Source organism: Syngnathus floridae, chromosome 2 (assembly GCF_059516105.1).
Source record: "Syngnathus floridae isolate MCC-2025c chromosome 2, RoL_Sflo_1.0, whole genome shotgun sequence".
Classification (NCBI taxonomy): Eukaryota; Metazoa; Chordata; class Actinopteri; order Syngnathiformes; family Syngnathidae; genus Syngnathus; species Syngnathus floridae.
Genome location: NC_142414.1, coordinates 22,608,227 through 22,626,529, shown reverse-complemented (window position 1 = coordinate 22,626,529; position 18,303 = coordinate 22,608,227). Strand labels below are relative to the sequence as shown.

The 18,303-nt window shown below is 40.4% G+C and overlaps 1 protein-coding gene across 1 annotated transcript in view; it reads left to right on the top strand.

The window, feature by feature from the left end:
• Window positions 1-2,462: 2,462 nt before the first annotated feature.
• mtcl2 (microtubule crosslinking factor 2) overlaps window positions 2,463-18,303 on the top strand; it is a 43,109-nt gene continuing 27,268 nt past the window's right edge. Inside the window, exons 1-4 of the mRNA XM_088368345.1 lie at window positions 2,463-3,728; window positions 6,479-6,580; window positions 7,014-7,136; window positions 14,518-14,667. Coding sequence (XP_088224471.1) covers window positions 2,802-3,728; window positions 6,479-6,580; window positions 7,014-7,136; window positions 14,518-14,667 — 1,302 coding nt within the window. The 5' untranslated portion in view covers window positions 2,463-2,801. The remainder of the gene's footprint in view (window positions 3,729-6,478; window positions 6,581-7,013; window positions 7,137-14,517; window positions 14,668-18,303) is intronic.

Genomic DNA, 18,303 nt, shown 5'->3' with positions numbered 1-18,303 from the left:
TAACAAACCTAAACCTCAACCCACTAAAACCTTAACCCTATAATCCAGGGATGGGCAACTGGTGGCGCATGTGCAATTTTGCAATTGTGTCTTAACACAGTATATAGGCCATCTTCCATTTCACCAAGGGATGGAGCACGACTTGTTTTTCCAGATAAAGTAGGCCACGTGAGACACATTCTCTATGAGTCACATAGACAGCTTCAGAACCCCTCGGGTCTGTCTCGGAGGGAAAATGTGCAGATGTTCAATCTGCTTCTACAACACTACAATTAGGGGGATAAATTATGATATTATTTTAGCATGCAACAATAATTTATACATGAGAGGTGTTGTAAATTGCCTTGAGGCATTGCAAAACTGAGGGACATTTTTGAGTGTGTATGTAGAAAGTAAAAATAAAATATTTACATGACAATTATTATTTACAATTAAATATTTACATATTTTCATTTATTGTGAAATGTTACTTTGTTGAAATGTTCATATGGAGGCGTTTTGTTTTCAGAGGGATGTGGCTGAAAGCAGACAACAAATATATTTTTAAAAACAAGACAAACAATTAACAACAGATTAACAGCTCGGATGTTATAAACAAAGGTTATAGAAAATGCATTCAGAGAAAACCAAAAAATGGAAATGAGGGAAGGAAAATGTATTTTGTTGTTCTTGCGTATATTGTGGCAGCAGCAATATTGCTGATGCAGCTCATTATCACCAACACAACAAAATTGAAAGCTAGACAATTCCTTAGGCTCTAACATGCAAGGGCAGCATCTTTATAATGTGTCCCTTTTACCCTCAACAAAACAATAAAAATGAAATGGTCTTGTTATTTAATAATGTTGACATCCATTTGTCACCATTACTGAATTGTAACAAAGTATTTCTGAAACCCAATGTACTGGGGTGTGTACGTGCTCATGCACCATCAAAAAAATAATGACATAAAATAATGCAACACAATGAAGACCAGCTCTTAATATGACAGAAACATTCATACCTGTATGATGAGGACAGATGGGTAAAATGAACTGCGTGATTATTCATGCCTTTGCGCAGCCGTTAGGCTTTTGTCTCGGTTCAGCCACATAGCTTTCCTTTTGATGTCTTTGCACTGGCTTAGTTCCAGTAAAATATCGAAATACAGGGCCCTCAATGGTCAGGCTCCTCCACACTTAAGTCATCTTGTGTCTTTTCATTCTCCTGTGTGGCCACCGAGGTCTGCTGACCAATTAGTCCCGCATCAAAGATTAAAAATCAAAAATCAAAAACCAAGACCAAATACAGTTTGACCATAGAATGGTTCAGCACAATACTTTTGTTCTCATTGGTGTATCATGATGTTGTGGAGATGCAGAACATAACAAGATGAGAAGACGAAGGCAAGTCATCTTCTTTTATTCTCTACACACAAAAAATATTGTTTACAGCGTAAGTAAGCAGTTTAAAAGTTATCATACATTTCAAGACTGTCGTTGCTTTGAAGCAAGTGAGGGGTTACAGATTTGGGGTTAGGAATAGGGGATTAGGGTTATTTGTCATAGTAGGGTTTCAAACTAAAGTCATCATTTTGAACTAAGGTTATGCTTTCAAAGCAGAGTTTTAAACCAAGGTTCAGGTTTCATAGGAGGCTTTGAAACTATAGTTAAGGTTTCAAACTAGAGTTGAGGTTTCAAAGTAGGGTTTCAAGTTAAAGTTAGAATTTCAAACTAGTAAACTCATGTGGGCTAACATAGTTGTGGCCCTGGCGGAACCGAGGAACAAACCCAGATGGAACCATGCTTATAAGCCCATGTTAAAAAACCACATGGAGCCCAGTTTGCTGGGTCTGTCTATCGATTTATACGTCCGTCTATCCATCCATCTACCTATAGGAGGTCTGTCTGTAGAATCACATAATGTTCTCCAGGTGGCGACAAAGTTGCAGAAATGTCACTGAGTCGACGCTCATTACAATTATCCACATTATCCACATTATTTTCAAACTACATCAACTTTTTTTGCCCACATAATACTTGCAAATTCATGTACACTCACTATTTGTCATCCCTTGTAAATATTTGCCAGCTGTTTCTATAACATTTATTACTGATATTGACATTTATTTATAAAAACTATAATAGAGGGTACAGATAAGAATTGGTTGATTTCGAGTTGGATAGACAGGGTTTTACGCTTACATTTTTGTTATTGTAATTAGTTATGTTGATGTCTACGAGGGTAATACGTTTTAACAACAAAAACAACAACAACAACAACAACAACAACAACAACAACAACAACAACAACAATGATAATAATAATAATAATAATAATAATAATAATAATAATAATAATAATAATAATAATAATAATAATAATAATAATAATAATAATAATGTTTTGGTTGAATCTCGTCTTTCTCTCCTGTCGCACGTCCCGTTATGTGGGCGGAGAGAGAAAGCGACATCTCCGCCTCCGACTCTTCACGCATACTCGTCCGCGTCCTGGAGGGCAAACGCTGCGAACGACAACCGTTGCGGCTTTGCTAGGAAATGCATATTTTTATACATAAAACCTTGAGATAATTTTAGGCATTACTAAACACAGTGAAGGGTGCACATCTATTAATCAGATCCTCTCGTATGTATTTTTCTGTATCGCTTCAGTGCGTGAGCTTTTCATTGTAGCCAGAGCGAGGATCTCGCTCCTTTTGTCTGTGCGCTGTTGTTTATTCATTTCTGTAGAACTTCTGCCTCCCACTACCCTACAACAAGCTATATCCTTTCTGTTTTCCGGGTTCGCTTCAAACGGAATGCATGACAAAGTCAAAGGAGGTTGATGTCCACAACAGCCCGGCTCACCTCTCCTTCGCCTCGCCTAAGGAACGGAGACTCCATCTCCGGCAGAAAATGGAAAGCGGAGGCGGGAGAGAGAGCTCGGACAGTGGGCAGGCGCAGCACGCGGAGCTGCCCGCTATAGTCTTAGCTCAGGGAGGAAAGAAGAAAATTAATCGCGCTCCGTCACCTGCCAGACCCAAGGATGTACCCGGGTGGTCTCTCACGAAGATCCGAGGTGGGATCGGCGCCCCCAGTTTGAGTGTGAAACCGGGTGCAATCCACCTGGGGAGCCGCACCTCCAGGCGCAGCCCCATAGGAGGTCTGAGCGCTAAAGACACCAAAGCCGATAAAAGTGGTGTGAAATCGGTGGGCAAGTCGTCCGCTTCCTCAGTCAACGCGTCGTCCAAAACCCCGGCCGCCAAGATGTCTAAAAGTAGCAGCGGTGCACGGAGGAGGGTATCGGACGCCAGCATAGGATCGGACGACTTATCCAAGGATTCCGGCTGCGCCACTGGGAAGCTTTCCCCCACCGACAGCAGCTCCGAATTGTCGGACTGCGCCTCCGAAGAACAAAAGCTCTCATCAGACGCTCCCAGCAGTGACACTGAGTCGAGGAGCAGCCGAGGCGGAGGGGAGAACCTGCTCGGGAATGGAACTTCACAACAACTCGCTGCTGCTAAAATCTTTACGGAGAAGGGCGATAAGCACCGATTGTCCGTTGGTGTTGAGGCCGGAGAGGAGAGCGCATCTCCGGCTGAGGAGCGCTCGGTCACCTCGGTGGACAGCCGAATTCCAGCCAGCACATCTCTTGCTTTCTCTGACCTCACTGAGGAGTTTGTGGACAGTATGCATGAGGAATTTGTGAGGGAAATTGAGGAGCTGAGATCTGAGAATGATTACCTCAAAGTAAGTCACATACTGTATATTTGAATTGGTGTCATCATGATCATGTGCTGGGCAGGTTGGCAGTGTGTTGATTGCATGCAGCACACTAATTAGAATCATTTCCATTATCATTGACCCACCTGACCCACATAAGGGTGCTGCTCGAGATATTAAAGCCCATTAATGTTATAACACTGGCCATTTAATATTATCGGCCTGCCTGTTGCAAGGGACCCACAATGCTACTCTGGCTTTTTCAGGCGAGCTCCTTAATGTGCCTTTAGGGTTTACGGTACAGTTGACTCAGACATGCGTCTGCTGCTTGGATGCAAACCAAGGTAAATGACTACCAGTACCAGGGCACTGATGTTTAGAATCTTATGAGCAAAACCTGCAGATTTGGAGCTGCCATGATGACACACAATAATATTTTAAAAGCACCATGCTTGTGTGCAGTCTCATTTATATAACAGCTGTCCAAAGCTACCAGACAACCATACCAACAATCCAAAATGAATAGTTTGCTTTGGTATCTGCTATGTCTGATCGCTAAAGGGGATTGACTCGAGTGCACTTGATTGTAGTTTGTTTGATAATAATGCCATATTTTGATATACATAATTATCAATTGAGTTCTGTCAGTTAAATGGCACACCCTTAAAAATGGTGGGTTAAAAACAACCCAATTTGGGTTAAAAATTGGACCGACATCCTGGTTTGTTTTTTTGCTCTAAATAACCCAAATTGACAATGCAAAGTGTTGCCAGGCCCACTGAGAGCCAATTACGGTCTAGCCAGAGCCTTCCTCAAAGATAGTTCCACAGCCGATAGTGGGAGCTCAGATTTGTGGAAAAGGGGACCTAGATCAACCTAGATCTCAGAAGCAATATGACAACGTGACAATACCCCCCCCCCTCCAAAAAAGAGCCTCACGGCAACTGTCATTGCAGCTGTGAAGAACACCTGCTTGATGCAAATGAAGTGAGCATCAAAAACAGAGGACTTGAATAGAATATTTTTGTAAACTAGACATGCATCTCATTCAAAACAGTCCTTCTATTTATAGGTGTCAAAGTGTCACTAAATGTGAAACATTCAACATGCAGACATAATATCTAAATATTTAATTATAAAAGTAAATCTCAGTGTTTTGACGATACATTATATATTATGATGTGTGACACGATAAAAGAAAAACCCTTCCAACCAACCAAGAAAAACCTACTCTGTATTTTCTACATTGTAGAGGACTGCACTTAATGAGAGCAAAATATTTTTCTCCTTGCAAATATTGCTCAGCTCCAATTTTGAACCAAGACTGCAATCTGGTCTTTGATTGGCTCATTTTCTTCTGACTGATCACGGGACCAAGAAAACCTCATCCCTGTTGTTCCTATCAGTTAGATGTGAAAAGCGGGTCAGTGGAGCATTTCTCTCTCGGTACATGAACTTGTGACTCCCCAGCTCTGTGACCTCACGTCTTCGTTCTCTGCGGCCGTGTTTTCTCCGCCTTACTGTCTACACGTGTTTCATGCTCTGTTTTCCCCACCTTTCCCCCTTTTGGTTACCGGCGTTTATCCTTCCTATTCCCCACCTTTCCTGTCTTTTCGGCCTACCATTTCCTGTTTTCGCCTTTAATTCACTTCTTCCCCTCTGTTCTTTGCAAATGTATTGCGCTCTAGTCAGTGTGACGCCAACAGATTCATTCACTGTCTTCCCTCAATAGTAAACTTCTGCATGGATGTTGGGATATTTTTAGATGCTTGGAATTATTTTTTTATTTTATGTTCTGGTGACCTTTCCATTAATATAAGATAATTGATTGGTGATGACCTTTCTTCTTTCAACCTCATTGTTTATACTCGAAGAGTGCATACACACCCAGCCTACAGCTGTGAAATTTTCTTTTATCATTAGCTGCTGACCCATATTTTCCAGCTGTGGTAAATGATGACAGCATTATTACTACTGCAAACAGTCATTCTTTTTTTGGCTACACACACACTCTGGGAATCACTCTACTAGTTCAACAGTGTCCCGCAAATACAAGTGACCCAATCTTTGTTGGGACCAGGCACGCAATTTTAAACACAGTGACCTGATATGATTTATGCTCCTCTACTGAAATGAATAATTCATTCCTATTATATACACAAATCTTGAATTATCCTCGTAGCGCCTTGTCCACCCTGTGTCATTTTTTTATTTGACATCTAGTTCCCGATGAAGTAATATTTTTTGCTTTGCTCTTAACTACTACCTGCGGGGACTGTAGTAGAGTATTCACAAAGAGAATCCAATATATTTGATCTGATCTTTTACCTCCTTACTAGAAAGTAGATGGACTGAAGAATCAATACAAAACAATTACTTTACTTTTTATGCACTTTTTTTGTTACTTAGGACATGATCTCTGGATTATAATACCTCTTTGATTTGACAAGAGGAGACATTGTCATACTATTTGTCATCCTGATATTCTTTGTGATTGTGAGGAAGGCATGTCAGCTAATGACAAAAGGTGGTGATTTTGAATAAACACCAAGGATAATCTGTTTGTATGAATGACTGACACAATAATAAATACTGTTTAGAGGCTGACAGCAGAGGATTTGGATAATTTTAAGTTAAAAAATGTCTCTAAACAATTACTCGATGAAACAGTTGTCAATTAATTTGATAATTGATTAGTTAGTTGTCAATTAATCGATTCATTTTGATAGCTCGAGATGGAGGATTTATTCCCATCATGTATTCTGTTCTGTTTCCAGGATGAGATGGAAGAGTTAAGATCCGAGATGCTGGAGATGAGGGACATGTACATGGAGGATGACGTCTACCAGCTGCAGGAATTGCGGCAACAGCTGGAGCAGGTGTGTAAGTGTGTGTGTACGTGTGTGTGTGTGTGTGTGTGTGTGTGTGCGCAGCCAAGCATGAGTGGATGAGAGCTCAACCTCACACTGAACCTCATTTTCTTTGTTCGCATATTTTGGAAACACAGACGCGAATCAGAGACTGCTGCAGAATGTTTTTAAGCCATGTGAGAGTAGAGTGGAGCCTCTAATTCAGATTCAAACTTTTTAGGGAAAAACCCTCTTAAGTATTATGTAAAGGGCATTATAAAAAGACAGTGGCACTTTTTGGGACTTTTGAGGTATATTTACCGTTTGAGTTCAAAAGTTGTACAACCTGAGAAGTATTTGTGTTCAGTTGTAGTTCATAGTCAAGATCCATTGTAATTCACTCACAATTTCAGATTTTTTTGTTTTGTTACGTTTTGATCCTAAGTGTGTCTTTGATTGGCAGGCGAACAAGACCTGCCGCATTTTGCAGTACCGGCTGAGGAAGTCAGAGCGGCGCTCCATCCGAGTTGCGCAAACGGGGCAGGTTGATGGTGAACTGATACGAACGCTGGAGCAAGATGTCAAAGTAAGTGTTTGCTTCCAAGATCTTGCCTAGTATGCAGACTTGAAGGTTTATTGTCACGTCAGACAGACAGTTTATAGACTCATTCAGAAATTAATTGGGTCAAAAATGACATCATTTGGGTCAAAATTGGACTTGGGTCAATTTGTCCCATTTTTCTGGGTCACTTATGGGAGTTATTTTGTGATACAAAACAATTGAAAGTTGGGTCAAAATAAGATTTGTACACATTTGCAAGCTTTGTGATTAAGTATTATGATGAGACTGATGTTGCCTTGGCTATTGTAGTTTCATTTGGAGAAATTTGCATTTTGTCATTCCTCCCATTACTTTCCTTTCATCACAGGAATGTGACGTTTTTGCCAAGAATCATTGTCCACCTACTTTAAGAAATTAAGATAGGAACTTTGGTGAATGATACTTTGATAACCCATCAAGCATTCCAACCATCCAAGGGAAATTCAACTTGTTAACAAACGGTAATGTACTTTCCTCAAATAACCTTGGTCATGGATGACCTAGTTCTTCCACAGTTTAAAGACTGTGGTGACGGAAGGCTTCAAAAAACCCCTTAATATTATTTGGTTTGATTATCAGGCTGCCTTAAGGACAGTGAACCACACTCTTCCGTTAAACTAACCTCAATGACATGCGCATGCACACTGTCATGAATACGCACATGACACACACACGCACACACGTGTGTATGCGCTTGCACTTCTGTGTGTTTGTCCCAGGAATGTGGATAGACGTATTCAGATTCTCCCCCCAAATTTTCCAAGTAATGGAGAACAAAGAAAGTGTTATATGCTAAGTGATAGTTTGTATGTGTGTGTGTGTGTAGGCCAAATGTGGTTTGTGTGATATCACGTCAAACCCCCCCCGCTTGGCTTTTCTGTCTGCGGCTCAGCTGCTGTCTCACCATCTAGTTGTCCTGAGAGAAGGAATGATTGAAAGAGGAAGTGGAAGGGATGAGTATACATCCTGTGTGGGTAAAAAAAAAGCAAGAGGCAACTGGTGACTGTTTGAAAATTCAAATTAGCCACTCAGAGTGAGCGATAAAACAGGGAGGGGGGAGGAGTAAAAAGAGGACAAGACTGCAAGGGGGATTATGTGACTTTAATGGAGTTGATTTGAAACAAGATCTGACTTGAATTTTAAATAGAAAGGTTTAAAATGTAAATTGAAAAATGCTATAAAGCAAGAGAAGGCTTGCTCATACCATGAGCATAAAAAGAAAATAATTTTCCATGTGCCTTTTGTCTTCTCATGCAGAACAATAAAACAAACAATTTTGGAGAACTGTGGCCCCTGAGAATACTTTCCTCAAATGTATATGAGTCCCCCATTTCCGCAGCTCAAGACAATTGTTCTTATTGTGCTTTTACCACAAATTACTTTCTTCTGTTTGGCTGCAGTGGCTGTTAGGTTAGGCATTATAGCGCCCCATCAAACACCTTCTTAGAGTGTATTAAAAAAATGTTAAGGCATGATTGTGGGAACATTTCCTGGAAAAAAAACATGCACATATAGACAACTTGAGTTAGAGCAGCAGAGGACTGCAGTAGAAAATACGTGTCCTGTGAAAAACGACACTGGTGGGAGATACAAACTGACATCAGTGTGTCCCTCAACAACACATGAGTGATTGTCGCCTTGCTACCAGGGGCAAACGCTGGCGGGGGTCAAGTTACAACGCATTGTCTGCGTGCGTGCGTGTGTGTGTGTGTGTGTGCGTGTGCGTGTGTCTACTCACTATTCATGTCGTCTTATCATTCGCCTTACAGACAGGCACTCTTGCCTCTCATCACTGAGTCTTTTTAACTGGTAAAAAAAAATCAAAATGAACAAACAAACAAAATAATACAACAAAGAAACAAAATATTTTATTTAAATGTACTAATATTTATTTTTTATCCTTCATGTTTCATGTTGCACAATTATACTGCAAATAATTCCTACTTTATGAACTCCTTCACTGACAAATTTTGATTCTAATACAAATCTACGGGTACAGAACTGCGAGTCGACAACGGGTCCACTGTTCCTTTCTGACATAATATAGTGCTTTACTTTTTGGACAGACTAAACAGACAGAATTGGTGCCTTCCAGTCAGTGTTTCTCTTAGTCGTGACAACTTGACCTTGACTTCTTGAGCTTCACAAAAGTGAGCTGCTTTACCAAATTGGCTTAACTACTGCTTATCCTTGAAGGCACTGATTTGGTAATGCACGCGCACGCACGCACACACACATACACTCACACACACATCGTCCCCCATCTTACTGCTCATTTCTTCAGCCTGGCAGAGTGTGAAAACTCTCATGATGAATGTAATACGTACTGTCAATGTTGTAGTCAGGCGACTGTTATTTTTAAACACATCACGTCTGTTTGCTTTGTAATGTATGTCAGTGTCAGGGCGCCATGTGACTCGGCAAGTGTATTTCCCAGAACAAAACAGAATCTCCTTCAGGAGGCCTGACATAATTTCCTGTCCCACTCACACACTGCTCTCATTCCCACAGACAGCTGCACACATCTGGACACATACTGTAGTGTGTACCGTATTTAGACACAGGATGTAGCTAGTTATGCTGTCCATGATGTCAACGATTCGGCGTGTATTTTTTTTCCTTTGTCATTTAAGGTTCATCATCTGTTTTAGCCGGTTTTGGATAACTTGATAATATATAGTTAAGTGGATGAAAGCCATGTGGCTCCACTCTCGTGACTGTTGCTCAGCACTGACTGGAGGTAATGCAAAACTTCTTAGTTAGTGCCAAATAAGGAGAGAATGCAGCCTACTCCAGCAGTGACCCAAAATTAAATTTGCTTTATGGTGAAACATGTAATATGTGTGCTGCTTACACTCGCTACCCCGAAATTATGTACAAATACAATAATGATAATTTACAGAATCAAAAACTATATTTATTGCTGTAGAAGTAGTAGTAGAATGAGATTTCAAATTACAATAAGAATTTTACAAGCATTGTACAATAGTTGTTTTGTATTTAATACATTAAAAAAAACCTCAGGTTTATTACCTCTTCTTCAGGGATGAGATTTTTCCGATCGTTTCAGACCAAAATGACCATTCTAAGCGCATGACGCACGCAACAAACAAGTTGTTAAGCAATTAAATTAAGAGTGGGGTGCTGTTAAGAGATTTGCGACCTGGTGTTAGCATTAGCTGGCGCTAAATTGGCCTTGCGCTTAATGTCATTCATGCCTGTTTAATGTGTCTTACATCTGTTTGGTGCATTTGTTAATCATTTCCAAGATAGGTTCCACCCCCAACTTTTTTTCGACAAGTATGTTTTGGCTTGCAACTAACAATTATTTGAATAATTAATCCCTCAAATATTTTGTCGATTAATCAATCAGATAAAAAAAGATGTTTTAATTGTCACACCGTCATCCTATGACGCGATCCACTCTCTTACGAAGCTTCACTTTACACTCAAGACAACTGAGGGTCAGACACAAACCCCCTTATGTCCTCATTATAACGTCTAAGTCAGAATGATCTTTTGTCAGAGCAAAAGGACTGGAGCAAGTTAATAAATCAAAGGCAGCTCTATCTGAACAGCTTCTGCTCACTTGGTTTTTACTTTGCAAGCGTTTGCAAGAAAACCATTGCAGAAAGTAAAGCTTCAACATGAGCGTCAGACCTCAAATTCTTCCTGACAATAGGAAATTGTATCAAGTCGATACTAAATCGCCTTTACTAGAAGCTCTCACAATAGTAATTCATTTACTTGCTGTTCAGATGATTTCACAGGCATTGCGTGCCCATTTGGGATGAAGCAAAACATGCACCGGACTGAGTTTTCATCACATTCCGTCATCCCTCTACGTCCTATCCAAAGATCAGAGGAACAGCTGTCGTGCCAGCATCTCACTCTCTCTTTCACCCATAATGGTTTTATATATAGACTCTCCACAGATTAGTCATGATGTAACATCCTCTAAATGGGCGTCGAGAGGACTTTGTGCAGGCCGGATGTCACAACGGTCAACTCGCGTCACCGCTGAACATCAACACTAGGGCTGCCCATGAAAACTTCCTGTAAAACCTAAAGTAGATTCTTGTATGTTGAAATTTACTGTGCAAATATAGTCACACTTTCCTTGATGTGCTATGATGTCAGGTGCAATTCGGTAAAATAACAAATTTTAGGTTTTTTGTTCTTACGTTGTGTTTTATATCTAATACCAGGGAAAGAAGCCCATTGAAACTCTTTTGACATTAAGGGCTATATAAATAAATGTGTCTTGACACAGAAAATGTATTATTTTGTATCGAATTGTGCATGCCTGTGTTGTTGAGTATGTTGCAGTTGGATGAGACATCGAAAGGTATAGGAAAAGCATATGTTGCTTTCTCATAAAACCCCCGTAGGTGTGAAAAGCTAGTTGAGGTTTGAGCTACAAGCAGCTTTACAGTGTGCACAGCACAAAAATAACAATGATGCAATATGAGGCTCTTGCTGGAAAGGAGCTACGCGATCACAAACCAAAGGAAAATATGTACACTGTCAGCCCAACAAAAACCAAAAATATACACATCCATCCTCCAAGCTGTCATTATTTCACATGGATTGTTAGTTTCATCATCTTTTCGGGGCGAGGTCTACACTTAAAACTTTTTAGGTTTTTTTTGTGATTTGACTATTTTTTTGTTTTTTGTCAGCTCAATTTTCCGTCCTGCAACACATGCATGGCATCTTGCCCCACCTTTTTTATATTACAACTTCTCTTGCTGTGCCCTCCACCAAGAACTGAAAAAACAACCTAATTTCAGACACGCACATGCTCACACGCACTCACGCCACAGGGCAAACAGCTTTCTCAGCCAACAAATGGCAGTTAGTAATCTCATAGTTGACACTACACTATGTGGTTGTGTGTCCAACAAACAAAAGTCTGTTCCTACATCACCTGGGTCATCCTTAACACACCTTACCTTACAATTTCTGTGTGTCTCTGTTTGCGTGCACAGTGTGTATATATATTCTGAGTTGTGTTTTGTGGAAGACAGGACTTGCACTGCTTGCTTTTGTCAGTCTATTTTCCCTTCCCTCTTGACTTCAAATGCATTCACACACACACACACACACACACACACACACACACACACACACACACACACACACACACACACACACACACACACACACACACACACACACACACACACACTTAATAAATTCAACATGCCTCTCTCTCTCACTAGCAGTCTCAGTGAATGCTAATTGAACCCTATAGCGAATCTCCAGTGGATGTGAATTCCATCGCGTTCACTTGGACATAGAGGAACAAAAACGCATTTATAGACACTCAGTGGCTCACAAAGGAGAAAATTCTCCAAATAAAGAGACGAAAAAGAAAATAGGACAATGGCCAATGAACGCACTGCTGTGATGAATAGATAGCTTCACTTAATGTAACTTTAGGAACTTTGCCAATTTGTCTTTGGTTCGGTTGAGTGTATCATACACTAAGAATAACAAAACTGCATTATGTTAATCTATTCATCTCTTTGTCATGTACTATGACCACCAATATGTGCATACTCTGAATTGCTTGAAATATAACAATTGAAGCACAAGAAAGAAAAAGTGAATCTGAAAAATAAAGCAGCATATTTAACATTTTAATTTACACAAATACACACACAGACTGTGATGGTTCCATCATAGGAGACATTTACCTTGTCCCGGTGTTACATTAAACTTGAAAAGGTCTTATCCATCACTAAAGACCTAATGATTTATGCTACCATGACTTATGGGTACCCGCCTGCTCTCAACTGTACCGGTTACAGATTTATGTCCTCTGACACACAGAAACACACACACACACACACGCATTGTGCAATAAGCCAAGAAAGGACATTTGTTTGCAGAAAGTGTGTAAATCTTGTCCATGAGCTACGCCCCAATAATGCTTTTTGGGTTTTAAGTCAAGTCAAAAATGTTCTTTCCCATAATGTGTTTTATTGACCACCATGAGTCTAAACGCGGCATTCTGATTATTATTGTGTTTGTGGAAAATGAATTAAGCTGCAAAATTTGAATCAATCTCAAAATATATCTCAGTGCCCGGCCATCTTGGAGCTTGCTGTCGACTGAAAATGACATCACAGCTGCTCAGGGCTCAGGCAACAACCAATCATGGCTCCCCTGTTTTCTGAATATTGACATAAAACGTTTGCGAGCTGAGTCATGATTGGTTGTTAACCTGAAACCTGAGCAACTGACCCACAGTGGGATTCGGCTGCAAGGCTGAGTGTGTGGTGAGCCTGAGTGACCTCAGGTTCACCTTAAAATTAAACAAGCTCACTGTCACTTTTAGATTCAATCAGCACTCACAAGGAATGATGTAGAATCTTCCGTTCACACACAACAGGACTGTGTGTGATGGAGAAGTTCAGGGGGGCATTGTTTTGTGTGGGTGGTCAATTGGAGTATTGTGGCATTCAGCTGCACCCTTAGTCCGGTTTAGAAACGTTCATACAATGACATACACATGTAGATTCAACAGACAGTTACTAATTGTGGTTGCATACCAAGATGTTATACATGACCAGTGAGACATAAAATGAGTCTATCAAATAACTACACAAACACAAACAACAGCAATGCAGTACAATTTGCTCAGTAAGGATTTTGTTGCCATTTAGTAACCAACCTATTAATGTTGAGTATTAAGCATTCAAACTGAAAACAGTAGTCACATTCAAATTGAAAGTTCATGACTTACAAGTCTTACGCAAGTAATTTTTCATGTATGCAGGATTTAAATAAATGTTTGGCTGTTTTGTTTTGCTTTTGATGGCTGTATTCAGAGTATTAAGTTAGTCCACTTCATTTGCATATACAGTATATTGATTTGAATTTCATTGAACAAAGTGATCTTCCTGATTTTCTTTAAATACTATACAATATGATGCAATACAATACATCGTTACGTATATGCCAATACTGTGTGACTCAGATATTTCGACTGACTTTTTAGTTAGTCTATCCAGTGGTGCCTTTTCCATATCTCACGTCATCAGTGAGTTGACAATGTATTTGTTAGACTACTTTGATCGAGAAATGGTTTTAACCCCAGGGAAAATGTTGAAGATATTTACAATGAGTCTTATTTGAAGATATATTTTTAGATACTTATCAGGATTTGATCATCTGAACTGACTCAATATAGACTGTCCCATAGCATCTGTAGGAATGAAGTGAATCCACAGATATCTCCACTTCCTTTAGTTCAGCCCTACAGTCTCTATGAATACATGTGCACAAAGAGCCATGGAACAAGGCCAAAATCACACAACCAAGTTAAACCCTTGCTGTACTTGCTCACATCTCACAGGTGGCGAAGGATGTGTCCATCCGTCTCCACAGTCAGTTGGACAGTGGGGAAAAGAAGAGGGCCCGCCTGGAGGAGGAGAATGAGGAACTCAGAGTCCGACTTCAGGATCTGGAGGTCGCCAAACAGGTCCTGCAACAGGAAATTGACAAGGTAGGACTTGATTATTCACAGTGGTCTGATCTAAGATTTCTAAAGTTGGTCTGCCTTTCTCTTAGCAATAATAAGACAATAAGGTGGAAGACATAAAAGCGGTTATTGTGTGTGACATGGTGGGTAACATTAGCCGGGGTGTGGTGTAAATCAATATCAAACTCCATAAAGGAAAAAAGTCTTTGGTCAGCCACTGTACACATTTCTTGTTGACCCTCTTTTCTTTCATTCTGATGCCATGCAAGAGACCAAGAAGGCACAATTTGGTCCAAGTGAAGTGAAAACTAATTTGGGAAAGCAGTTGAGATAACTGTTTTTTTTGTATTCACTGCTTTAAAAGTGGTATCTGGCAGGCCTCATTGTGAGCATGCTGATCAGCCTTCTTTGTCTATTTCCCCCCCCCCCATGTTTGATTGGGCTCTCAAAGTTCTGGTCCTGGCCCAAGACCTGATGTGGGTCACGGCGAGGTGGAAGGCCGGGTTGCTGGCAGGGGAGCTGGATTGTGTTCCCTCAATAAAATTGGATGTTTGTGTTTTTTATCGCTCTACTCCTTAACTATTGATTGACCGTTTGCCTGATAGAGGAGACAGAAAGCTCCCTTGTTGTCCTCGTCCTTCACTAATTAGATAGACCTGCGGGGTGCATGTATTGTACTTGTCTTTCAATTTTACTTCCAATTTTTTTTGTTGATAGAGAATGTTGCCCACTCCATTCCCCACTGCATCCTCACTTGTACGCGGACACTCGACTTTAATTTGGCTTTGCTGCTAATTGAATCACTTTGCCTTTATATAACCCAGAATGGAAGTGTTTCAAGTGTTTGACTGCTGCAAATAGCAATGTTTTGTTTTAGTTTTGATTGTTGTCAGTTTTTCTGTTTGTTTGATACTTCCAGGCTAGTTTCTGAAATGTTATGGTTTGTTTTCTGCATGGGTAGGTAGTTACAGTGGTGGTTTCATATGGAATAAAATCAGTGGGCATTTTGGTTGGAAAATTACAGTGCTCTTCTTTGTCTATCTATTTGCAACTGATCTTCCACTAGCAATGGTATGAACTAAAGACACCACGGAACGATTGGTACACCCGGAACTGGCCGGATAATTTGGAGTCTTGGATTAAATGTTAATATTTTGGGAATTTGAGAACACAAAAACCTTGTCACAGAAGGCTAGAGCCTGAGCTCAGCAGAATTTTCTCAGGTTAAAAACAATATTTTCTCCCTCGTTTCTGCTCTTTTATGTATATAGTTTTGTTCCACAAGTTCACGCCAATATGTTTTGACAGGGCTCCAGATAACGTTTGAATCGGCTTCAATCCCTAAGATTTGAACAATTGTGTCTATAGAAGTAGTGATTTACTTTGTTTAGCATTTTAGTCTCATGACTCATTTATATAGTGCAGCTGAAGTTTTTGAAGTCCTCGCTTGCAGTGCTCTGTTTTAACTGAAGTAGATTTATGAATGATTCCTTGTAGTGCAGGAGCAACCGTTTGTTCTGATGTGTGCTTTTCTCAGCGCACATGAGAGCCACAGAAGGTTTTGTGGCTATTTGACAGCTCTTGGACTTGCTGACCTGGCTTCATGTTTGGCTGTGTTGTGACGAGCTATGCCAACCCCGCAGAAAATTCTTCACATTGCTGATATGGTTTAGGGAACTTTGTGTGTGCATTTACTCACACAGGAATGTCTCACCCATTTGTGTCTCACCTTGGGTGATATGAATTAAATTCACGAACTAGTGTTGGTCGTATAGTCATTGTACTAGTAGGAATAGGAGTGTTTAAAGCCAAAAATCAACAGTCTGACCAAAAGACTTTGAAAACACAGAGGACAATAAACGTTGTGGTGATTCGAAAGGTGTTGGTGAATTATCGATTGGCAATGTCTGCAGCCTCTGGTTATTAGTATTATCCTTATGTACAGTACGTAAGGTTATGAGTAAGTATGTTCTAGGCAGCCACGGTAGCCCCTTTTCAGGCCGCCATGGACAAAACAGGACGGTTGTGAGACACCGTGGGGCGGGAACAGAATGGGCAAACGCGACAGGCTGGGTTGCCATGGATGCCTGTTTTTCAACTGTCAAAAAAATTGCCACGGTAGTCACCATATGAATGAGAACGCTAGTTGGCCGTGGTGAAACGGGTTGAACAAAACAACCCGGGAGTATATCAATGGCGGTATAAAATAACCCTCGTGTGATGGGCAGCATACAGTATGTTTCCCATCCATAATTTGTGTCCCCCCCCCCCCCTTGCCTCCCTCAGTTTTTTATCTTACCTCCTCCAACCTCTCAAATCTCTGTGTCTTCACCTGTCTCCAAAATGTTTGTTCCATTCCAGCGGTTTGACATTGGAATGCGGCAAGGTCACATTTGATGGCACAAGGGTTATAGAGGGAAGGCTGCTGGTTGAGGAGGAGGGACGAGGGGTGGGTGTCTGTGTTTTTTTGTGAGAAGCTCCAGAGGGGGTGCATCTTCTGAGAATGTTTGATTTGAAGGTAAGCAGCTTGACTGAAGTAAAAGATTGATTGAAGGTGTAGAGGAGAGGGGGAGATAATGAGTTTGGGGGATTTGCAATAGAGCCATGCGGGGTGATTCTGCAAGGAAGTGACTGCTCATCTACTTCGCCAACAAACTGGGAAATTAATCAGGACTGTCTATTCTAAATACAGTGGACCTTGCAAACTGTTACGGGATGTTGTTTGAATTTTGAACAAATTTGTATAGAAGTGATATGGGAATTAAATTGACTTCTGATGAGCATTTGATGAATCGAAAAATGCATTGTTTAAATTTTCAATCTATCTCTGTATTTTTAGCGATGCATAGATTAATTGAGAATTTATCGATTATCAAATAAATAAATTTTGAAAATTAATAGATACCCTTAATACATACCCTATTCCATTTCAAAAATTGCAAAAAATGATTGAAATGTCATCTCGATTGTTAATATTCTCTGATTATTGTCCTGTACGATAGAAGACTGGTTATCTTTGTGTGTAATACAAAAAAAAAAAAAAAAAAACCATTTGTTTTTCCTTTCAAAACAAATAGCAACGTTTTGGCAATTTTCTGACATGTTACAGACCAAACCGGTGACTATATATTGATTTGTTTAGTTTTGTGCATTTGCGGCACGTCACTCTAAAGTTACGTCATGTTTTTGAAGAAAAAGATGGAAACTGAACCCAGCCACTCCTCAGCCTCAAGGTAAGCAAACACAATGCAGTAATGGAGAGGTGGAGAGCTATCATATAGACAGATTGCTGTTTGGGTAGAGAAAGAGATACAGCTGCTCCATTGGCTGCTTGAAGTGAAAGAGTTGCTCCAAGAAAGGAGAGGAAAATTGAGACAAGGTTGTAAACAACAAGAAAGACATTTCTTTGTACAGGGCAAGGAGAAAGGAGACAAAAGGGGGCTGTACCAGGTGGGGTCTTGGCAGGAGGGCTGGGTGAGTTTAATTGGAAAAATAATCTTTGATGATTACAGAGAAAAAAGGCTGCATATTATTTAGGGATTTGTTTTTTGTCCATATGTAGCCACGCTTTCTCGCTCCTTCTCTGCATATGATCACCATAACTCAGCTGAAGGTCACTGAAGAAATATCGCCCCATGTGTCCTTGACTATATGTGTGTG